Raw genomic sequence first — 22,506 nt, 5'->3', positions numbered from 1 at the left:
CGTGCATGTAGGACTAAGAATTGAACATTAAAATCAGGTAGTTTTAGCATAACTCTATTCTTCTAGTTCTAAACTGAGCTTCAAATCTTTTGGTAAACATACTAAAAACCCCAAGCTAAAAATGCTTTACAAACACCAGCCACTGACACGTCCCCATGTAGAAACACCTTTGGGAATAAAAGCTATTCAGAAATCCCTGAATGCATTGAAGACTTGCCCAGCTGATGTAATGCGTGTTTCTATAAATGATAACATTTATTGAAATATGGTGTTGAAATTCCTTTTCAACATATCCACGTCACACACAAGTGCTGCACGAGGTTTCCGGTCCCTGCGTTCCGAGCAGTGTGACGGATAGACTGCAGCAGGTGAAGGCCATGCCTTCCCGGCCCTGACCCAGGTGACGGCCACGCCAGGGACCTCCCAGCCCAGCTGCAGGGGCACTCGTCTTCACTTTCAGACTGAGCACGTAGGCAGGCCTTGTCAGAACTATTCACAACTGACAGTTGGGGTGTGACAACACTGTCCTTTGCGCAGAAAATAAAGGGAGACGGGGATACAGCTGTCTCTGCTGCACTGCTGCTTGAGCTCGGCGCACCATAAACTTGTGTTTCAGAGGTTTTACGAACAGGTGTTTCATAGTTATAGTGGGTGTTGACCAGCGTCCTAGCTCTATTTCTTAATGCAGATTTGGTAAAAAGCCTGAGCAAGTATTCTGTTCTGTGACCATTGCTGTATAGCATTTTAGATAGAGGCGCCCTGGCTTGCCATGTGCTGTGTCAGCTTCCATATGGCATTGGGTATTTTCTTCCAAAGAGCTTTCTGTTCTGCATCTTCTATCACAGGAAAGATTTGTGTGTGTCCAGATAAACTCTACTCCCTTTCACTCATCTGGTTACTGAACTTTCTCCCTCAATGCCCCACTCGATACTGGGACCTTTTAACAAAACGTAAAGAATTCATTTCCCTTTAGGGCAGACAGATAGAAGTAAGAGATGGAAAGGAGGTGCTGTTGTAGTCAGATGTAACAGGATTAGTGTTTAAGACCAAGAACGCAACAGCTACAGACAGTGAAAGGGCACACGACATGTAATGACGCACACAGCTCCTTACCTGCCATCCCACCGCAGGCCCTCACTGCTGATGCACGCTCACAGAATGCACTAACAAACCCGGAACAGCATCTTTTGGAAGTGCGTCCGGCTGCCTCGCAGATCACGAGCTCACAAGACAGCTTTTACAGAATGGAGAAGGCTCAAGCTCTCATTAAGCAGAAAGCAATGAAAGGAGGGGAGGACAAGAATATCTGAGGAAAGAGAGCAACCGAGGGAACAGGAAAGAAGAAAAGACAAGCAGTCAGCAGCTGAAACAGATTCCATACCTAGCCAACATCTGCAGAAATGGTGCTGTCAGCGCCACCCAGTTTAACCAGAACACTTCCTATCATGGTCTGAAAAAGCGACTGGAAGGGAGATCTGACCCAAGTTCCGCTAACAAGTGGGAAGACAGACCCTTAGAAGATGATGTTCTTGCCACTCACCATGAGATGCACCCTGGAGATCACAAACTTCAAGTCGTGCCCAGCGACTGAATGCAAAGGAGGATTCGCTGTTCACTCGGCAGATGTAAAAGCCTGAATCGGTTACGTTCACTGGATTCAAAACCAGCTCCGGAGAATTCCCATGTTGAATCTGAATTACAGATGAACCATATAACTTTACATTGATTTAATTTAAACCAGGATCAAACACATGAATATTTATTTCAATGTCCGGAACACCAGCCTCAACTCCTTCACTTACCTGAAGCTTTTAGATGAGAAAGCCTCGTCCTGCTAGCAGCTCAGAAATGGGCTCTCTTCCAAGAACAATTCACATGCCTCTATTTAAAACAATTCTGAGCTGAAAAGCCAGCTGAAAAGCTCTTTCTGAAATTCATAATTTTTCCCTTTCTCCACAAATAACTCAGAATAATTACGTCTGCAATGCTCCAGCAGCAGGAGTGTCACATGAAGCGCCAGCCTTAAGATAAGTTCAACCATGACCAGGAAACTCTTCTGCTCTTTCACAGAGTAACAATTGTTGCTACATCTCTATTTTAACGGTAATAAGCAGGAAATTACTGTAATTATATTTTTTCAAGCCACGTTTTGGATCATCTAGATAAAATTTGAAAGGTGTAGAAAATGAGTTAAAAGTTTCAGTCCTAACAGCAATTTAAGACACCACAAATGCACTTACAATAAAATAACATTAAGAAAGAAGTGCATTTGCCTCGCAGAAAGACAACCAGGGCCAGAACCGTGTGCATGAGCGCTGCCATTCAACCTGCAGAGATACTGGGATGCATGTGAGGAGGTTTTTTACTGAAGAAGTCCACGGCACCACTGGGTTTGGGCCTTCAGCTGCCCATTCCTAGGAAACTAGTTCCCATCTGTCCAAGATCAACGGCGACTGGCATTCGTCTTGGTGACTCCCAGTACCCTGGGTTAAATTTCTTGGTAGACCGAGACGCAACTAAGCTTGCAGTTTCATTACTGCCACATCACACGATTGCCTCCGAGGATGAGAAGGATGCAAAAACACGGCATTGCTTTAGCACTTTGACAGGGTCATTATGCAGCATTTCTTAAACTCCTGTTTCTGTTAGTATATAGGATCACGGAACAGTCTGGTTTGGAAGAAACCTCACAGCCCATCCAGTTCCACCCTGTGCCTTGGGCAGAGACACTTCCCACTGGATCAGGGGCTCCAAGCCCCATTCATCCTGGCCTTGAACACCTCCAGGGATGGGGCAGCCATGACTTCTCTGGGCAACTTGGGCGAGGGTCTCCCCACCCTCACAGGAGAACATTTCTCCCTAAGATCTCAGTCTCCCCTCTTTCAGCTTAAAGCCATAGGGCAATCTTCTCTCTTTGTAAATAAGAGTAACAGTCTTAAAAGGTATAATCCAAAATCATTACCTGTTACTTTCACCCCATAACCCCCTGTATTCCGTACCAGCTCTCACCTCTTTTTCCTTCTTGAACCACTGGTAATGCACAAACGGGTGTCCTGTCGCCCAGCAGCACAGCTTGACGACCTGACCAGGGAGCACCGCTTGAGACTCTGGCTGCACAACAATCCGTAGATCTTTAAGAAAGAATTCACACAGAGGAAAGCTATTAGGAAATACAATTTAAATATGCATTTAAATTGTCCTTTGAGCAAAGAAAGTTTCTGTCATTAAACATACTTGACACTAATTTGTTTGTACTGTGTACACACGCAGTTGCAATTAGTTATATGACTTTAAAACATTCAAAATTGTCTTGATTACACAAAATCCGTGCAAAATTGATCGGTCCTACACAGGGTTTATTGGAGGTTTAAGGTAGATCATTCAGACATTTTCATTTTAGGACACTTCAAGCCCTCTTGCTCTCTATTGAATAAAGCAAATAATACTTCCAACAGCATCACAGACCCCTTCTGGGAAAGGTACTCCCAGTTGTAAGAGTTTGATCACTTCCAACAACTCCTTTGAGGCGTTAATCTTCAGATTAAGATTAGGCAAAGCCTGAGAGATGGATCAAAACACTCAAGAGTCAGTTTAACTACAACATAGTGTGTTTTTCTACTGTTCCTCATACAGCCTTAGCAGCTGAAACACCGGTTTCAGCTTTATGCATCTGACTCCTGCAGGACACGGGGTTGTTTTTTTCTTTTGCCCGTCGGCAAGGGAAAATTTTCCACTTCCCATCTTAACTACCAGGAAACAGTGTGAGCGGCATTCTGACATGCGTCTGATACGATCCAGTTGTTTCCTTTACCTCGACCGTTCCAGAGCTCTGGTTACAGCGTGACTCCAAGCGCAGACCCACAGGAATAACCAAGGTCATCGGAACATCACAATGGGGAAAAAGTTATCAACAGCAGGACAGAGAGTTTAACCTCCCAGTGCTGTTGCAGAACCCCACCCTACAGCCAAGGGGTTCAGCAGTGCCGAGATGGGTCTCAGTCACACCTAGGCTCCAGGAAGAGTTTAGGAAGAAAGGGGTCCTCTCAGAACCTTGGGACTCAGCAGGAGGATCTGCCTTACCTTTCATGGTTCCAGTCTCTGTGTAAGCCATTCTACCTCAGCTCTGCTCTGTGTGTCTATTCCACACAGTATTTAATCGAGGACACTTTGCTACTGAGCCATTGCCACATTTACCCCTGAACTCGGCTAACTCACTGTTTTCCATCACAGGCGCTGTTGCCCCGCTCTGCTGGGTGAGGGGCACTCTGCTCATCCACGGCAGTATCCTAGATCAGGATCCACGACACCCCTCACACGTGTAACGGCTTGGCTGCGCGGCAAGAACTTCTTCCCAACAGACAATGTTTGAGGAGAGGAACCACAACAATTTGAAGCCCGAGCAGAAACTCGTGTGGCCAACAGACAGAGACAGGGATGATACAGCCTTTGGAAACTACGCAATCTTTGTCTGGCAGAGGAGCGGGCTGCGTTAGCCTCTTTCACATGCGATCTCATTCTGAAATAGCTGATCACACAGGCAGCTACTCCAAAGGAGCCACAGGGCTTCAAAACTCCCTGCCCCTCCTTCTCTAAAATAACTTCCCTCTAGACCCTAGCCCTGAAGAGTGCTACCTCAGTTCCTCATTGAACGTTTCCTCCACAGTTTTTCACAGATAAAGCACTGTGTTACATACAGTCTTGAGCATCACAATCACCTAACGTTACACAAACGGGAATTATAATATTTCAACTTAAAGGACAGAGGAATTAAGATGGTTTGCTTTTCCCAGAGACTTCCACTTTTTGTTAAATCTCTTCTGATTCACATCACTAACAACTCTTCAGAAAGCAGCTGAGAAAAACAGCTGCTCTGGAAGATCAGTCTTTGGCTTTCCATAATTATGGACACTTATGGTTACAAGACTCTGAAACAGGCACTACAAGTTAAATACCACTAGTCTTAACTGCAAACCAGCTGTTATGTTCTTATCTTCCACACTGTAAACATTTTCAGTCCTTTTGGGAACCTCAGCCTGAATTCCACCCGTTCAGAGTGAAGTGCCTGAACTACTGTGATAAGAGACCTACTCGCAGAGGGAAAGCACCTCTGTGCTTTGGTTTCAGCGAGGCCACGCAGAGCTTAGACTGCCACACTGCAAAGCACGTAGTACGCATTCTTCTTCCTTCGCCTGGGAGAAAGCTCTTCACATTCCATTCGTTTCCAGGAGGTTTACAACATGACAACATGAAAGAAGCGAGTAAAAGGGACAGAGAGGTGACCCAAGGAACAAGATGCCTAAGCTATCCGCAAGGAGAAGTTTGAAGTTATTCTTACTACTACTTTAAGATCTTCTACGGAATTAATCCAATGTGAGAGGCAAGTCTCTCAGCTCTGACATACAAACACGTTGTAGAACTTGGCTCTGGGAATCTGTGATTCTCACAGAGATCCTCTGTATTGCTGCTAACAGCCTAACGATGCACCAGGGGAAGGTTAGATTGGATGTCAGGGAAAATTCCTTCATGGAAAGAGTGGGGAAGCCCTGGCAGAGGCTGCCCAAGGCAGCAGTGGAGTCCCCATCCCTGGAGGGATTTCAAAGCTGTGTGGATGTGGTGCTTAGGGAGCAGGTTCAGCGGTGGGGTCGGCAGTGCTGGGTTTACAGTTGGACTCAGTGATCGTAAACGAGCTGAAGAGAGGCTTCTGTAACTTCCCAGTGGGCTGAGCTTCACCACATCTTGAAGGCAGAGGATGTCACGCAGGGCCCTGTAAAGTCCTACAGCAAGAAGCACTTGGTGTGTGCAGTCTCACCCGTGCACTCCCTTGCACTGCCCTACTTCCAGGCTCTTTGGGAAGAAGCTGAACGTGTTAGCAGAAAATTATCGGGTTCTATGCAAAGTTAGTCAATTTTTCTGCCCAATTCGCAAGTTGGAGTGTATCAACATGTGCCAGAACTAGCACTAATTGGACCCTTCAATTAGGATGAGCTATGAAATACAGTTAACAAACCCTGTAGCTGAACAAATGGTCAGCAACACTGCTGGTGTCTCCAACTCAGCTACTGTGGTACCATAAGCATCTCCCAAAGGCACAGAAACCAAGGGAGCAGCGGTAATGACAGCACCTGTTATGCCTATGCAGCCAAGCCCACATCCACAACGATGCTGTGCTGAGCCTGCTGATCTGCTCAGCTTACTTAATCTCCAAATCATGGCGATCCCACAGATACTAGGTACCAGAATTCCCACACTGCGGATGTTTTTACTCACTGTGGAGAACAAACGCCTCTGTGTTTCCAGTGCAGCGCACCAAGCTGCGGGGCAAGTGCGGACCAGCACTGACCTGACTGGCTGAGGCACTGGAGAGCCTCCGTGTGCTCCAGTGCCTGCAGGAACTCCGCCAGCTCCACCACCGTGCAGCCCCGATCGCCCAGCAGCTTCAGGAGGCTCCAGCTGGGACTTCCATCTGGCTCCAGCACTTTGAGGGAGCATTGCTCCAAATCCAGGGGGCTACAAAACAAAGCGGGAGAGACGCGGCTTACAACTCGACACTTTCTCCTCAGAAAGGAGCCCGGTTAAAAATCACTTGTAGATAGACAGAAAGATTGAAAATAGAGAGAGAAAGGAAATTCCCAGTTGATGTGGGCATATTTGTAGTATTTTCCTTCAAGTTCCAGGAGTTCCAAGGTTACACAACGACACCCTCCCAGACAGAAAGCACTGTAAAACAAGAGATGCTTCTGCCTGACAATTCTGAACAACGGATGAAGTCTTCTGATTTTCACTTCTTAGCATCTCAGCAGAAAAACAAGCTCAGCACCTTTTGTTTTCATGTGCCTGTTTCAGAAGTGGTAAAAGAGCGAGTCAGAACCTAACCTGAAAGCCCAGGAAGACTTTGATTTTCAGAGTAGCTGTTAAACTGGGTGATGGCTGCAGCCTGGGTGATGTGCACCCACCGCTGCAGCGCGGCAAGCGGCTCGAATTCATGACCAGGCACAAACATCCAGAACTTTAAACTCTGGTGTTAAGCATTCGCGTGCTTCCAATCGCAGCTGATTAAAATGACACAGATAATAAGGCAACAGCTACTGAAAGGGAACGTGGGCTTATATACTCCTGCTAAAAGATTCCTCCGTTCCTTACATCAAAAGCCAGTGCCGTGAGTCCTGGAGGCAAGGTATTTTCACCTACCACACAGACTTTCCTGGTGTTTCCCCGGATCACCGAGAGGCACAGGGGCAGCCGCAGCCCGCGGAGGGGTGTCTGCGTTCCGCAGGCTCCCCGTCCCCAGCACCGAACGGCCCCAGCCGAGACGGGACCCGGCTCCATCGCCCCCGGGAACGCCGCGAGCCGCGCCCCGGGAGGCGGAGGGCGAGGAGGGGTGCGGGGAGGAACGCGGGACCTGCCCTGCCCGCCCCGCGGCGCTGGGAGGCGAGGAGAGGAGGAAACGAGGAAGGAGGTTGCGGGGGGGGGGGGGGGCCCAAGCGGGGGAAGAGCAAGGAGGGGGATGGAGCGAGGGAGGGGGACAAGGGAGGGACGGGCGAGGGGGCGCGCGAAGCGGGGAGAAGGGCGAGGGGGCGCGCGAGGCGGGGGCGAGGCCGCCGCTCACCTGATGCGCACGCGGCCGCGCGCCCCCGCCCGCAGCGCCAGGTCCCGCCAGCCGCGGCCGGGCCGCGCGCGGTCCAGCAGCTCGCTCAGCCGCCGCAGCAGCGGCTCCGCCACCCGCGCCAGCGGCGCCGCGCCCGCCGCGCCCCGCCACGGCTCCCCCATCGCCCGCCGCCGCGCGGAAACGGGGCGGGGCGCCGGCCCCAGCGGGGCGGCCCCGGGCGGCGGAGGGGGGCGGAGGGGGGCGGGGCCGGCCGCGCCGGGGCCACCGGGAGCTGCCCTGCGGGGAAGGACTCGGGGCGCCGGTCGGTGAGCAGGAGCCCAGAAACCACCCGTGTCCTGGGCTGCGCCCAACGCCGCGGGGCCAGCACGGAGGGAGGGGACCCTGCCCCTCTGCTCCGCTCTCGAGACCTCACCTGGAGTGCTGCGTCCAGTGCTGGAATCCTCAACATAAGGAGGAGATGGAGCTGTTGGAACGGGCCAGAGGAGGCTACAGAGATGATGAGGGCCGGAGCCCCTCCCATACGAGGACAGGCTGAGAGAGTTGGGGTGGTTCAGCCTGGAGACCTTACAGCGACCTTCTAGTACCTGAAGGGGCTACAAGAAAGCTGGGGAGGGGCTCTTCACAAAGGCTTGTGGTGACAGGACGACGGGAAATGTGTGTAAACTGGAGAGGGGCAGATTTAGACTGGACACAAGGAGACATTTCTTCACAGTGAGGGTGGGGAGGCCCTGGCCCAGGTTGCCCAGGGATGTGGCTGCCCCATCCCTGGAGGGGTTCAGGGCCAGGTGGGATGGGGCTGGGAGCCCCTCATCCATGGGAGGTGTCCTTGCCCATCGCAGAGGGCTTGGAATTAGATGATTTTTAAGGTCCCTTCCAAATCAAACTATTCTATGGTTCAGTGGTTCTATGATTCCATTGATCGTGTTCAGCCAGGCAGGAGCTGGGACAAGATGTTTTTCACAGTTACACGTGTGTATAAACTTTCCTATAAATCTCATGCATATTCTATTACTTTTCAAGGACTAATTTAATGTTCTCATGAATGTCACAGCAGTCAACTCCTGATCATTTGGAGCTGGCTCCAGCTCTCTGCTTGACCTTGCTTTTAAGATACAAAGAAACTCCAAAGAGTTTTCCAGTGTCTGGAAAAACAACATAATTTCTTATCTTTGAAAAAGTGCAGTGATTTTATATTTAAACCAAAGTAGAGTAAAGTTTCATCGAAGCAGTTGTGATTTTTGAAAATGAGACACGGTGACCTTATGACAGCGCGTTTTCTTTCAGTGTTTCTCCAGACGCTGCTCGTGCGTTGGGGATGGCGATGCCTTGTGTTCCGCCTGCTCTGCGCCGAGCAGAGGTGTCCTCGGGAATCCCGTTTGGAGGTTCTTCATATTTTAAAGGCAGAGAGCTGGAGCCAGCTCCGAATGAGCAAGAGCTCATAACAGCAAATGAGTCCTTGGGAAGTAATAGAATATGCATAAGGTCTCTGGGAAAGTCGATACAGGTGCATCTAAGTGGGAAATACACCCTGTTCCAGCTCCTGTCTGGATGGGTGGCGGTCACTGCCTCGCTGCCCAGCCCTGACGAAGGGCGATGCTCTCCACAGCTCCAAAAGGAGCCTCGGAGGGTTCATTTCCCGGCTCGGCCCCAGCGCGTGCGGCCCCGCGCGCCTCCCGCCCGCGCGCCTCCCGCCCTCCGCCCCGCGCGCCTCCCGCCCCGCGCGCCTCCCGCCCCGTGCCCCGCGCGCCTCCCGCCCCGCGCGCCTCCCGCCCTCCGCCCCGCGCGCCTCCCGCCCCGCGCGCCTCCCGCCCGCGCTGAGGCGGCGCCGCCATCGCCGCGCGGAGCCCCGAGGGTTTTCGTGCTCGAGGTTCGGGGCTCGCTCGTCCTGAGGCGGCGGGAGCTGCGCTCGGCGGCCCCGGGCAGCGCGGCGCGCAGGGAGCGCCTTTGGCTCCGCCCTGGCTGCCGCTCGGCTCCGCCGGGTTTGAGGAGCGGTTCCCTCCCTCCTTCGCAGCTGCTTGAAACCTGCTTGAAGGTCGCCGCCGTACCCTCTGCGGCCTCTCCTTCCCTGGAACGAGCCCAGAACGGCTGGGACTGCAGACGCCCCAGCGTCACGGGGCGGAAGAGCGAGGTGTGAAAGCGCCTCGGCAGCCGCCCACGCCGCGGTGTGGGGCGATTGAGGGGAAAACGTTCCCGCTGCGCAGCGTCGGCGCCTGGAAACTGCGAGGGTTTGATGCTGAAGTCTGCTAGAACCTGAAAGGGACAAAAAGAATAAAAACCAACCACATTTAATGCTGCTAGCAGTTCTTAGCCTCGTGCCCAGGACGAGCTCCCTGGCGCTAGCGAGGAGGCAGGTGTGCAGTCAAACTGGTGAGGAAGAAGAGCCACGGCTCTGGGAGAGGCTCCTAAGGAGAGATGCTCCCATGAGCGGTCACCATCGCTGCAGAGGGACAGGTGAGCATGGCTGTGATCCGAGGGGACAAACCCTCATCTCTCTGGAGGCACAGCTTGCTCAAAGTGCGCTGAAAGAGCCTGGAAGTGATTTTACCAGTGCTTTAAATCAGGGATCAAGCATTCGAATGTGGCCACGTGTATTTTTGTGGTGTTTTTTTTCACGTCTGCCAGCTTGCCTTGCTTGAAGCACAAAGGTTCTGGGAGTGGCTGAGGGACCTGGGGCTGTTTAGCCTGGACAAGAGGAGGCTGAGGGGAGACTTAATTGCTCTCTGCAGCTCCTGAAAGGAGGTTGAGGGGAGGTGGGCGCTGGGCTCTTGCTTCCTAAATGACAAGGGATGGAATGAGAGGAAATGGCCTCAAGTGGTGCCAGGGGAACTTTAGATTGGATATTAGGAAAAAAATCCTTCATGGAAAGAGTGATGAATCCCTGGCAGAGGCTGCCCAGGGCGGTGTTGGAGTCTCTCTTTCTGTGTGGCTGTGGCACTTGGGGCCATGGTTTAGCAGGCATGGTGGGGTTGGCTGACGGTTGTACCTTAGAGGGCTTTTCCAACCTTAATGATTCCATGATAAGTTAGGTGGCTGGAGTTGCACAGCCTGGAGACCAACCTAGTACTCGCTGCAGTTGGGCAGAGTCATCATCTCGTGGGCTGTATCACACTCGTTTGCTTGGAGATACAAGGCACAGCACAGCATCTCTCCTACCTTCTCTGGGGTCTAGCATCTCTGGAAACCGAGGCATTTAGTAAGACTTAACTTGAAGGAATTTCACTGAGTGGCTATTTTCTGTAAAACAATAGTTTATTTTTCCTAAATTAGAAACCCAGTCTGCATGGCAGAGGGTTGCAGGTGGGACAATGAGCTTGACTTGTGATGATTGGTGGTTTATACACAGCTGCATATGACTCAGGAGCTGGAAAACCCAGCGGGTGCCTTTCACCCACCTCAGCCTGTGGTCTGTGCTTGTTGGGTGTCTTCCTACACTGTCAAACAGTTACGTTACCTCAGGTTGGATATGGATTTAAATCCTCTTTTGTTTCTTTGGGGATCGTTTTGGCTGTTAGGCTCTTACATAAACCAGATATCCCTGCTTCTATTCCTGAACAAGGGTGGTTGTAGGTGCTATATTTGGTGCTGAACACAACAGTTTCCAATTTGTCTCTAGATAACACCAGGGGCAAGCAGTGTTTAACGCTGCAGTATCTCAGAACCAGTTTGAGCTGCGCTTTCAGCGAAATACTCAAGGAAAAACAGGGCACAGAACTTGCTTTTCAGCCTTTCCTGGAACCCTTTAGCTCAGAGCAGTTTGTACAGTTTAGTCAAGTTCCTTTTGTGTGAGACAGGAGTGTGAATACCTCCTTACTTCAGGATTCACTTCTTTGCCATTGAGGAATGTGAAACTTTGGGTGAATTTTTACGTAGTGACTGTTAAAAGTTCACTACTCACGTTGGTTTCCTCAGCCTGCTTGTCAGGGGCTGCAGATTTTTTCGTGTTCAGCAGAACATTTTAGTGCACAGCTTTGAGCAGGTAAGAGCTTCCCTATGTCCACAGCAAGGCAGCTAAGCTCGCTTCAGCATGTGCCTCACAAAGAACCCAGGCTTTATTGTGAATAGCTAAGGCCAACACTTCCTCTCTCAGGGCCGCAAGGAAATTCCCATGGACTTCTATGGCAGTAGGATGTGCTCTCTCGCCACTGCCAGCTCGCTCCTCCTTGCTGTCTGGCCGAGGGTTTCCCAGGAGAGCCATCTGCTGCGTGTAACGAAATAGGCTCTCTTAAAAGTCAGACTGTTCTGTGACCAGGCTCGCTATGCTAAGGTCACACTCGCAAAACAACGCTGGAGCTTCTAGCCTGCTCCTCAGCTCTGCGACAATGTACACAAATCGAGTGCCTTTTGCCTCGTAACGCAGTGTCAAACTGCAGGCCTGGCCCGCTTCTAGGACCTCAAGAGAGAGCACTCAAGGGTAAGTGCGGATTTCTGGCTTCGGGGGTCAGATTGTACTTTTTGAAGTTCCTTGTCTGCTTTTGTCTCCTCTGTGCAGATAGAATGTGTATCATAGAAGAGAACCAAATGAAGAAGAAACAGTTACTATATTCTTATTGCACTAAACGAATACAGAGATTTATATAGTTCTTGAACAGAAAATGTCATTTGTTATTTACTTTGCTAAAGTCGAGTCATCGTTGCTCATCCTGATAGATTATTTTTATAAACCTGTTGCATTTAGAGTTCTGCTAAATGTTTCTGAAATTACCTACTGGTACAATTTCCTCCAAGTTTCAGCAGGACAGACAAAATTGCAAAAACTGTCCAAAAGCGAGGTCCCTTCTCTAAGGGATGTGTAAGTGACACCAGGTGTCCTGAAATATGCTTTGTATTCTGTCTCAATATGTATTGTGTGTCCTCATAGTCACTGGGTGAAAATTCTTCCATTCCTGAGGAAAAGCCTGGTCAGTAGCAGCTTGGAGGTGGCTACTGGGCTGCGGGAAGCGCTCCTGGGAAGGGTCAGATGCTTGGCAAAGGTTAAAAATAGATGAAGACGGATCAGTGTTAAGAGTTGTGCTGTGATTGCTTATTCTAATTACTCTATATTAAGGTGTTTGGGAGAGACAGGCACAGCCACTTAGCCAAGAAGTTATAGCTGTGGTGTTTTCTTTACGCTGCGGCGCTGTTTACAGCAGGTAGTGCACGGGTGTAAAAGCGGTCAAGGAGCCTCAGGTGTTGGAAGTTGAAGAAACTGAAAAATAATAGTGTTTGCCTAGTCAGGTTTCTGGCACTAAATGCTCTCTGACAAGTACACTGCTCTAAATGATTGATGTGATTGCTGCATTATGAAGGACTTATAGAGGGAAAATACGGATCTGGTTCTTGTGTGTGCCCCACCACTGGGGATTCCAGACAGGGCTGAGGCAGAACTGCTGTGTGTTACATGAGCACAGAGCAAACACGCTCCTTGTGAATCCTTATGTGCTGGGTTCTCACTGCTCTTACTCATTCAATGTCAGACCCAGAGTGAGCCAACTGCTGTGTAAATACTTACTGTGGCCCTGGTGGGACCAGAGCCCACAAGGTTTATAGGAGATTTCAGCTTCTACAGGGTAACAACGTTTAAGAATGTAGGCATGATCACAACGCTTCGGGAAAATGTTTGTACGGCACAGGCACTTTGGAAAGCTTGTGTATGCTAGGTGTGAGGAAAGTGGATCAGAAATTTCACGTGGAATTTGATTCCATCAGTACTGATGGATGCACGGTGAAAAAGACTCACAGGAACAGGCCAATTTTGATGAAACTTTTAAAGGAACACTTTATTAAAAGCTTTGATTTCTGTCAATGCAAAGATTTAAAAAGAAAACATGAAAATAAGCATTTAAAAATGGCAAAACAGGTATGGCAACCTTTTTTGGGGAGAAAAAAGTGGTACGTTTCTGCTCATAAATGTAAAGATATGGTGCGTGTTTCCTTACAGAGAATGTATGACCACACTCAGGAATCTAAATTGATGTCCAATGGCCGTGTTTATTGCAGAGCAGGAAAAGTCTATGCTTTGGTTTGTTTTGGAAGGAAAAATATGCTAAACTTAGAGAATGTGCAGCAATAAACAGTCTCTCTTGGGAGATGTCCGGAATGAGAAGTGAGCAAAGGAGTGTATTCCCAAAGGCGATGCTGTTGGCAGGCTGGAGACGGGGATGGAGTTACCGCTGTTGGTTCCTCAGAGGAATGTCGCAGCCACATGAACAGTTTGCACATGCTTTGCAAGAAAGTTAAGGCATGCTTGAGAAGTATTCCCAGGGAGAATGGAGGGGGGTCAGCGTTAACCCTGGAACATCTCTGTGTGTGAGCAGGACGCTCAGGTTCTGTAGACGTCTGGATGGCAGGGTTTGTTACACAAACAGTGCCATAGTTGGCTGTTCTGGGAGGATCTGTAGGGTTGTTCGAGTGATGACTTTGTGTCTGTGGCGTGTGGCTTTTTGTGCCTCAGAAGTCTGGTCATACTGTTAGACTTGTACAAAGTCCTGTTCCTGGAGCACTGCTGAAATCCATAATCACGTAGAAAATTCTCTTGTGGCCAGCATTTCATGCCAGACTTTCCAGTGTACATTGAGGCTATAGTAGCTTTGCATTCTTCAGTACGTGGTCACACAGACCGAGAATGGGGCTGGGTTGCCGCAGGACTCCTTCCCCCACCTCATGCTTGTGTTTACTGTTTGAGCCCACTGTCGGGTAAGAGAGGGATCGTGTATATGCAGCTCACATTCCAACGTGATGCCAGCATGAGGAAGGGCATGGATAGAGCCAGGCAGTGGGAAGTTCCGCCCGCTCCCACCTTTTAGGCGCTGTCCCTTTCAGATTTTCTTGGAATTGTGTGATTTGTGGAGATTGCTTTCTGCTTTTTGTGTTTCTGTTCTGATTTTGCAGCTTTCTCTCCCTTTAATCAGTGTGATATTTGTAGCACCCTGCTGACCATGCCAGCTAGCTTCCTGATTGCATCTGTGTAGTGTATGACTGTTCCTGTGCATCACAGGGAAAGGTTTGGTGGTTACTGGTGCTCTGGTTTGCAGATCGCTTATGTCTGTCTCAAGCGCAGTCTGGTTATACCTGCCTGTTGCTTCGTGGCTAAGCTGTCTGCTAACTCAACACCTCTGAAAGGGATGTCAGCAAACGGATATTGTGTGCCCAGGCACATGGAGAAGGATGCGTCTAGAGTAGTAGGATTGTCTAGGGGATCCCAGAGTTTGGCCTATGGAGCAGAGGTGACAGTAGGAAACTGCTGGCATTTGGGGAGTTTGCTGTCCCAAACCAGGTGTGTCTGAATAAACCATGATGCTTGTAAGCAAATGCTCCAGTGACGTCCCAGACAGGATCAGTCTGATGGAGAGTTGTTAGAAGAACCTATGAACAGCTTGTGTTATGGCTGCCTCCACACCCTCCTCATATCCACGTACATACAAAGGAGAGGATTGTGCTGTCTCTGTGTAGGTTTAGGTGTGCAAGGTCTGTGAAAGTTAACCCCTCCTCATTTAAGCCAAAGGGCTCTGCTGGGTTTTGTGTGGCCCCGCAGCGTGGACGATGGCAGATGGGTTACTGCAGGCATGGTCTGTGTGATTCCAGGCCATTACACGTTATTTATATGAGTGTCCATCTCTCTTGTGTTTTCAGGTGTCCTAGACGCAGTGTCAGCTGCATATAAAGAGATCAAAAGATGGGTTGACAGAAGGGTATTTATTACGATGAAACGTAGAAGGGTTATTGGTCCCACTCCTGCTGTGCTCAGCTGAGATAGCCCCATGGGTGGGTTAACGCTGGTTCTCCTTTCCCGCCCTCTGTACTGCGTGGGTGTGGAGCGGGGCGTTTGCAGAATGTGGACAGGGATATTGATGTGCCAGCGTAGAGCTTTTACTGTACCCAGACAATGCTTTGGATGTCAGAGCGCATTTGCATCATTAATTGTGCCACAGCACCATCCGAGGCGTGGGCATGGATCAGATGGGGGCTGAGGATTCACAGAGTGGTCCCCAAGAGCTTGTGTGGTGGTGATAAGGAAAGGCCATTCATGGGTAGGGATAGTGGGTCCTCCAAGGGGGGCTGGAGCCAGTGCATCCTGGAGATAGGAATAAATCCTGATGGATAAGGGTGGAGGCTGAGGAGGGCTGCACAGAGTGCTGAGATTGCGGGGTGAAAAGGCATTAATTAAAGGAAAAGCTTCAGAGAGGTCATAAAGGGGATTTTTTTTCCGTTGACTCCAGAGGACATGAATCCCAGAAAGGCACAAATTCCCCCTGGATTTGTGAAATACACAAGCTTTCTGTAGATAAGTTCTGGGAGTGTAAAATTGCTTACAAAGGAAGTTTGCCACTTTGGTTACAACTAAATATAGCAGGAAAAAATGTGGTGCAAGAGAGGAAAATCAATGGTCGCTTTTAAATTTTAATCAGATTTGTGCATTTTTGTCAGTTAAAAGGGTTTTGCTGACATTAAGGTTAAGTCCACTGTTCCAAAATCTTTAGAAGCGCCTTTGGGTCCAAAATCACCTGCAAAAGGGCTGTTCCTAAAAGGTAAACTCATTTAAATCTTGTTCCTTCGATGGTAAAATGTAATTTTTCAAAAATGTTTTGGTCTCAGTTGGAATATATGTTCAAATATTGAACGTTTTTATTTAAAAAATAAGTTCCAAATTTAGAAAAACATTGGTGATTCAATGAAAATAAATTTGAACAATCAAATTTTTTTTAAATTTAGAATTGGAATTTCAGACCATTTTTTTCAATATTAATAAGTTTTTTGCATGATATTATTTCAAACTGATTGTTTTTCACAAGCAATTGGTTATTTCCTGCCATAAAAGGATTTTGATGAGGCATCTACAGATGTCTACTGCCTGACCATTCCAGGTTTTCATCTGTTCTCTGTTCACCTCAATCTATGTATTTTACCAGTGAATGAGTGTTTCCCGCATATGTGACTGAGTGCAGTTTGCGGTTGGACTGGATGATAATAGATGTCTTTTCCATCCTTAATGATTCTGTGGTTCTGTGATTCTCAGGTTGCCATTTTCCTGCTGCCGTTTCCTTGTTTTCCCTTACCCCTGTTTCCTAGAGTGCTCAGCTAAGGCATCATCAGACCCCGGAGATGTGCGTGTGGAGTGGAAACGGCCCTGAGATGGGTGGTGGAAAGGGATGGGGGAAGCCAGATGACCAGGGACAGAGAGAGGGAAATTCCAGCTGTAGCGGCTCAGCAGTGGTGGCTTGTGACGGAGGAGTAGTCTGGCACAGACAGCAAGAAGGTCCAGCTGTGGAAGGGGTTAAGCGGGCTGGCAGCAGGAATTCCTGAGACCTCCGGTGATGGATAAGAAGCAGGCACCCTGCAGTGTGAGTGCTCAGGGGCCCTTGGGCGCAGAGCTGGGCTGGGCTTGGACCCACAGCTGGGCTGAGGACTCTGCCCAGTGCAGTGTCCATTAAATATTATTTTTATTTCTTTAAGCACAAATATGTGTTTAATTCGCCTCAAGGGGCACTGTAAAGATTCCCAGCAGTTGCCCTGGCTGTGATCAGTGAGGCATGGAAAATATGCTTACGGGTCATATGAGAATCCAAACGGGCACCTTCCTTCCCACTGCCTGCTGAACCCAGTGGTGCTGGTCTCTCGTGTGCGGCTCTGCTCTGTGTCCTCCTGCCGTCAGCTGTGCCTCGGTCAGCATGTGGCATCCCTGGTTTCCTGAGCAAGTCTTGGGACAAGCAGCTAGAATACCTGGGCACATTTAAATGTATTCTTGTCTTCTCATCGCGAAGAGTTCCAAACTCAGTTTGTTAGGAATTGAGCTTACTGTCAGGTTACTGGTCAATGGCTGCTGGTGAATTTGTCTCCCTGTCATCTTTCCTCAGGGAGTTTCACTGTGCATTGTCACAAGTTGTCTTGAGGAGCTGAAGGGTGTCGTACTGACAGTTCTCTTTCCAGTTTCTACCTAAAGTCAATAAGCTGGGGGAGCACTACGGAGTGCTTGGAAGGGCATCGTGAAAGGTTGCTGCGTGAGGGAGCTGGCGGCTGGTGCCTGCTGCCAGGAGAGAAGCATCGGCTGTAAAGGTCACAGCAGGAGAAGCAGAGAGAAGGAAAAGAAATAAAGGTGTCTTTAAATTGCTCGATCAGATTAGGAGAATGGTGAGGAAGCTTTTCCTGCTGTTCTTTGTCATACCAGTTCTGTGAATAAAAATAGGTCACTGTTTTTCCCAGCTGTGATCTGGCATCCTTCGTGAGTTCAAATGTACTTGAAACTCAATTCAGGTACACCACTTTCCCTGATGAGTGGATCCCTGGGTGGGGAAGAGCCCTGCTGGGATAAGCATGTGTACACTGTGGTGAGGAATGACCTGTGGTGCTTCTAGCAGTACACAGGAACAACTCAAGTAGCCAAAATCCTAGGATATGGAATGCTTAGGAAACAAGGGCTTTTTACAAGAAGAGAGGGATAATTCCATATTTCACTGGATTCAGCTAATGGAAGCCGTTTGGTGTATTTCACTTTGGGTTTATGTAAATTCTGCATTGTCACACCATTTTATTGTGGCAAAATGTGAAGCTCAATATAAGCAGAGGGCTGAGCCAACCACCCTGCTTCATTGTGCTCTCCCCATGGGGATTACAGACACCGAGCCAAAGTGCAATAGCACTGCTTTAAACAGAAATGGCCCTGTAAAATCTAACCAGGCCAACTGCTCCAGGTAGTTCTGTCAGCCCACTTCGGAATGCCTGTCCCTGTGGTGCCAGTCTGAGGAATAGCCTGCAGGTGTGCCCGTGTGCCTACCAAACCAGCAGGAGCTTGGTACCTGTAAGAATTATGTGACTGTGAACATTTGCATTGTCTTCAGACTGCGGTTTGCATCTAGGAACGTCTAAACAGTGTGCGCTAAAGCCTGTTTGTGCTGCTACAGGTATGTGCAGACAGGCCTAGGAACTGGTTTCCCTGGCATAGATCGCTCCAGAGAGCCGTGAAGTGTTGCCATTAAGTCTCATTGCACGGATAGCTGGGTTATAGTTAGTGCTGTAATGGTTGAGCTTGATTTTAAAGTAACAGTTTCTTTTTTTTTTTTTTGAAAATGTTTCCAACTGTATCAATTGGTCAATTTTATAAAATACATATTCCCAACCTAGAAGGAATTTTAAACCTGAGGTGTCTTTTGTTTGCAGGTGTGCAGAGCACAATCCACACTCTACTGAACAGTACCTGGAGGCAGTTTGACAGAATGACCTGCTGTTCAGCTGTTGTTGGACCAGAATCGGATACAGACCTCAGACCTCCCCAGAATTTGCTGTTGACCTAAATGACAACGTGGGAGACTTCAGGGTGAAATGAGCAGAACGAGAAACATTTTGCCCAACACAAGATTTGCCTCTTTGAAGGGGATCCCCTGTTGATTTCACAAGGTTCCAACTTTTCAAAACCCAGAAGTTTAGTGCTTGAGAAGGTCCTAAAAGCAGAAGCGTTGTCCCTATTCCAGAGATCCTGCAGACACTTGCCTAATATGGAAGACAGCATGGGTGTAAAAAGTGTATTTGAAACCCAGGGAAGTGTTTCCTGCCTGAGGGATTTGTCTGAGAACGGTGATGATCTAATTCATTTTAGCAGCCTGGTCAGTGGCACTACTGGAGAGGCAGAGAAGTGTGGCTGCAGGCAGGTGCATGCCTGCCTGGCAAATGCAGTCACTCATCACACAGACAGCTGCTACCTTAGCACGGAAGGCTCTGCGTCTGGTCAGTCTCTGGCAGATGTCCAGGTGTGCAAAAAGACTGGGTTTGGTAGACCTTCAGCCATGAATGCCCTGTTCGGTGAGGGGGCAGATACTCCAGTAGTAAATCACAGGTGTTCTGTAAAGGGCAATTCTGAAAATCCTGCTGCTGTTCTGGAGAGTTATGCAGAGAAAATTCCTAGTGTGAGTGATGACTGTTCTGATGATGACCTGGAGTATTTTGAATGCTCGGATGTGCTGACAGAGCATGAAAATGAAATCTGGCAAAAGAAATTGCAGTTCTTATTAGACAGTGATGATGAAGGTGATTTAAAACTGGGTAAGGATTGTGATGGGTGTGCTTACTTCCTTGGTGAAATGCCTTGTGTGTTCCAAGTGTCAGATGACACTACGCCTATGGATACCACCATTGGCTTCTGTGGGCATCACTCAGCGTTCAAAGGAGTAAATGTAAGGAGAGACCCCTCCACGTTCAGCCAGACAGCTCTGCAAGCAGAGATGACTCTCACCGTTGGACACCACCGAGATAAAGGTACCAGTGTGAAAGACAAAGAGAAGGGTAAAGTGCCTGGTGTGTCTGCAGCCATTGGAAATGACCATCCCAGAGCTGAAGAAGGAAATAATGGGAGCAGCTGCTCAGCTGCAGGTTTTTCACCCAACAAATTGAAGCACAAGGATAACACACATGCTGAGGTGAACTCTGCTGCTAGTGACATAGGTGCTGCTTTGGCAAACCAGGCTCCAGAGACGATGACGGCAAACGGCACGGACACGGACTCGCTGGGAGAAAGCTCGCTGCTGCTGGAGAAAGGGGGAAAAGACTTTCCAGAGGAAAATGCACGGCATGCTGTCTGTACCCTAACTGAGAGTCTGAGAAGAAACCTTTTGAAGTTGTTGAACCCCAAAGAGCTTTGCAGATATGTAAGTAGCATAGGACAGTCTTTCCAGCCTGCTACAGAGGTCAGGGACTCCAGCGCTCTGCTTCCCAGTCAGGAAGGAGCCATTTCCACACACGTCCCCGAGGAGACAGGAGGCTTGCAGATGCGGGCTGACTTGAGTCGTACGGAAGAGGCAGATAAAGGCTGTGACTGGGAAGGGAAGAACACACAGGACCTTCCTGAGCAAAAGCAGATGCCAGATGAAACTGTCTCGCCCAGGGTAAGTAAAGTTTGTCATGTAGTGGAAAGAGCAGCTCCATGGATGTTAATGGATTTTATGCCTATTTGTCACAAAATAATGTAAAATTCCCATTACTTAGAAAGCTCCTATCATGTACTCCTGAATGACAGCTGCGGCTGGGGAGGAAATCTGGGTCCGAGAAAGGCCCAGCTAAACCCTGAGCTGTTCTAATTATAGAGAGACTGATAACAGTGAGAGGCGCTAATGGGGCTCTGGACAGCTGGAGAGCGAAACCTGATATGTGGGCCATTGCACAGCTCTTACCGGAGCAATACTTCGCGGTCCAGAGAGTTTCTCAAGTACCTATTGTGGGCAGAGAATGCTTTGATTTACTGCCTTTTCAGTGATACTCAGAGGACAAAATTGCCATCCAGTTATGGTGCTGGCAGTCTAAACTAAACCAACAGGGTTTGCTCTGAATTTGTAACAGGGGGGAGATTTTAATCCAGAGAGTTCAGTTTACAGAGGCGAGTGGAGCTTTGGTTTTTAAAAATGATGCAATGGAAGAGTAAAATATTCCAGCTGAAGTGTAAAATACAGTGAAAATTAAGAAGCCTGAAGCAGTTCTCTCTGTGTACTTGCACGTTTTATGCTGCTGGTAGAAATAGGTGGGGCAGTCAGTGTGGTGGTGCAGACTGATGTGATTCTCCACAGGAGCACTGGAGTGTACTTTTCATTTCACATAGTAAAGACCCAAGGTGTATGAATACACAGGTATGGTATTAAATCATTAATAATCTTATCATGAACTGTACTGACTTGAAGGTGCATAGCTAATTGAACAGAAAAACCCATTTATGACAGACCTAAGCTTTCCCCCATGCTTTTCTTCATTTATACTGTTGAGGGATAAATGTCTCTTGGTTCTGGGTAGCCGGCTGACTTCAGTCTCACCCCTGGGGTGTCATAGGCTGTCAGAAATCACAGAGTTCTTCTGCCTGAACAACATCCAGAGATTTCTCTGGTTTTACAGTACGTACAATCCCAGTCACATTTAGCAGAACACAATGTCCTTATGCTGGGGAATCCCCCTGTTGAAGTGAACCTGCGGAGAGTTTCCTGACAGTGTCCTCCCGGGGTTTGCAAGAGGCATTGTTTCATTTCTTTCCAAGCAGTACAGTAATTCAAATCCCTGAGGGCTCTTACACAGAGCAGCTGTTCTATTACTGTGCGTGCCATGGCCAGATTTCAGACGGGCCAGTTCAGCGCTCGCTCCCAGCACTCTGTAGGTGCTTCTTCCATTGTGTCCCCATGAGCAAAACTTTACCTTGAATGAACATTTAAGTGGGAAAGTGTGCACAAAAGGGCTAGAGATGAGCACAAACCAAACTCCGGGTTTTAAACACAGGTGAGACTAGATGTAGGCTCAAGATTATGTGGTCTTGAAAGCATCCTATCTGGAAACTGCTGGTTATAGTGCAAGGAAAGTGTGGGCAGCTTCTCACAGCTCCTCAGCAATCTGCTTGTGTCACCTAAGTCAGGCAAGAAAGGATCAGCCTCCTGTTAAGAAACACAGCGTATGCAGAAGCACACTGTGGTGTCAGCCGGAGCCCAGCGCTGAAGGCAGCTCTGGCAAGGGCAGGGTGAGGGACCAAAGCCAAACCACAGCTGGCTGCTTGTGAAGAGCACAGTGTTTGCCCTCGCTTTGTGGCAGCTGGGTCTGTGGAGGTGCACAGCAGCCACAGACTGCAGAGCTCATTACCCAGGGGTTTGTGATTCCGGCAGTGCCCAGTTGCCCCTGGCTAGAAGGACCTCTGCAGTCTGTGCTATGCAGCGACTGCTCTTCTGGGTGGCTTCTTCCCCTGGACGGTGCAGGTAGGAGGCACCTGTCTCCTCTCATGGCCACGTGGTCTAGCCCAGCTGAAATGCTTTATTTATCTAATGCTTCAAAGCAGCTTAATCAATAACAGGTCCTAAAAGCTGACTGTGCCATCTGTATGATATTACATGCTGCGCAGAGAGCCAGCAGGCCTCGAGTGTGCGGCGTCACCCAAGAGCCGGTCTCCATTTCGTGTTCAGCCAGCACCCTTG

At 48.9% G+C, this 22,506-nt stretch overlaps 2 protein-coding genes across 5 annotated transcripts in view; one reads left to right on the top strand and one right to left on the bottom strand.

The window, feature by feature from the left end:
* MALT1 (MALT1 paracaspase) overlaps positions 1-7,771 on the bottom strand; it is a 28,726-nt gene extending 20,955 nt beyond the window's left edge. For both annotated transcript variants that reach the window (XM_069880397.1, XM_069880398.1), the window contains exons 1-4: positions 7,607-7,771; positions 6,341-6,507; positions 3,010-3,131; positions 1,541-1,691 (exon numbers count right to left, since the gene is read on the bottom strand). In XM_069880397.1, the coding sequence (XP_069736498.1) occupies positions 1,541-1,691; positions 3,010-3,131; positions 6,341-6,507; positions 7,607-7,767 (601 nt within the window). In that variant the 5' untranslated portion in view covers positions 7,768-7,771. The remainder of the gene's footprint in view (positions 1-1,540; positions 1,692-3,009; positions 3,132-6,340; positions 6,508-7,606) is intronic.
* A 2,266-nt stretch (positions 7,772-10,037) lies between these two features.
* The window catches only part of ALPK2 (alpha kinase 2), a 30,901-nt gene continuing 18,432 nt past the window's right edge, over positions 10,038-22,506 (top strand). The window contains exons 1-2 of one of the 3 annotated variants that reach the window (XM_069880251.1): positions 10,038-10,057; positions 18,737-20,454. In XM_069880251.1, the coding sequence (XP_069736352.1) occupies positions 19,072-20,454 (1,383 nt within the window). In that variant the 5' untranslated portion in view covers positions 10,038-10,057; positions 18,737-19,071. Of the gene's footprint in view, positions 10,058-10,941; positions 12,018-18,263; positions 18,336-18,736; positions 20,455-22,506 lie in introns of those variants that run through there. The other 2 variants (XM_069880249.1, XM_069880250.1) reach the window with 2 other exon arrangements.

This window comes from Phaenicophaeus curvirostris, chromosome Z (genome assembly GCF_032191515.1).
Source record: "Phaenicophaeus curvirostris isolate KB17595 chromosome Z, BPBGC_Pcur_1.0, whole genome shotgun sequence".
NCBI lineage: Eukaryota > Metazoa > Chordata > Aves > Cuculiformes > Cuculidae > Phaenicophaeus > Phaenicophaeus curvirostris.
The sequence above is the reverse complement of the archived record's forward strand: the minus strand, read 5'-3'. Positions and strand labels throughout refer to the sequence as shown.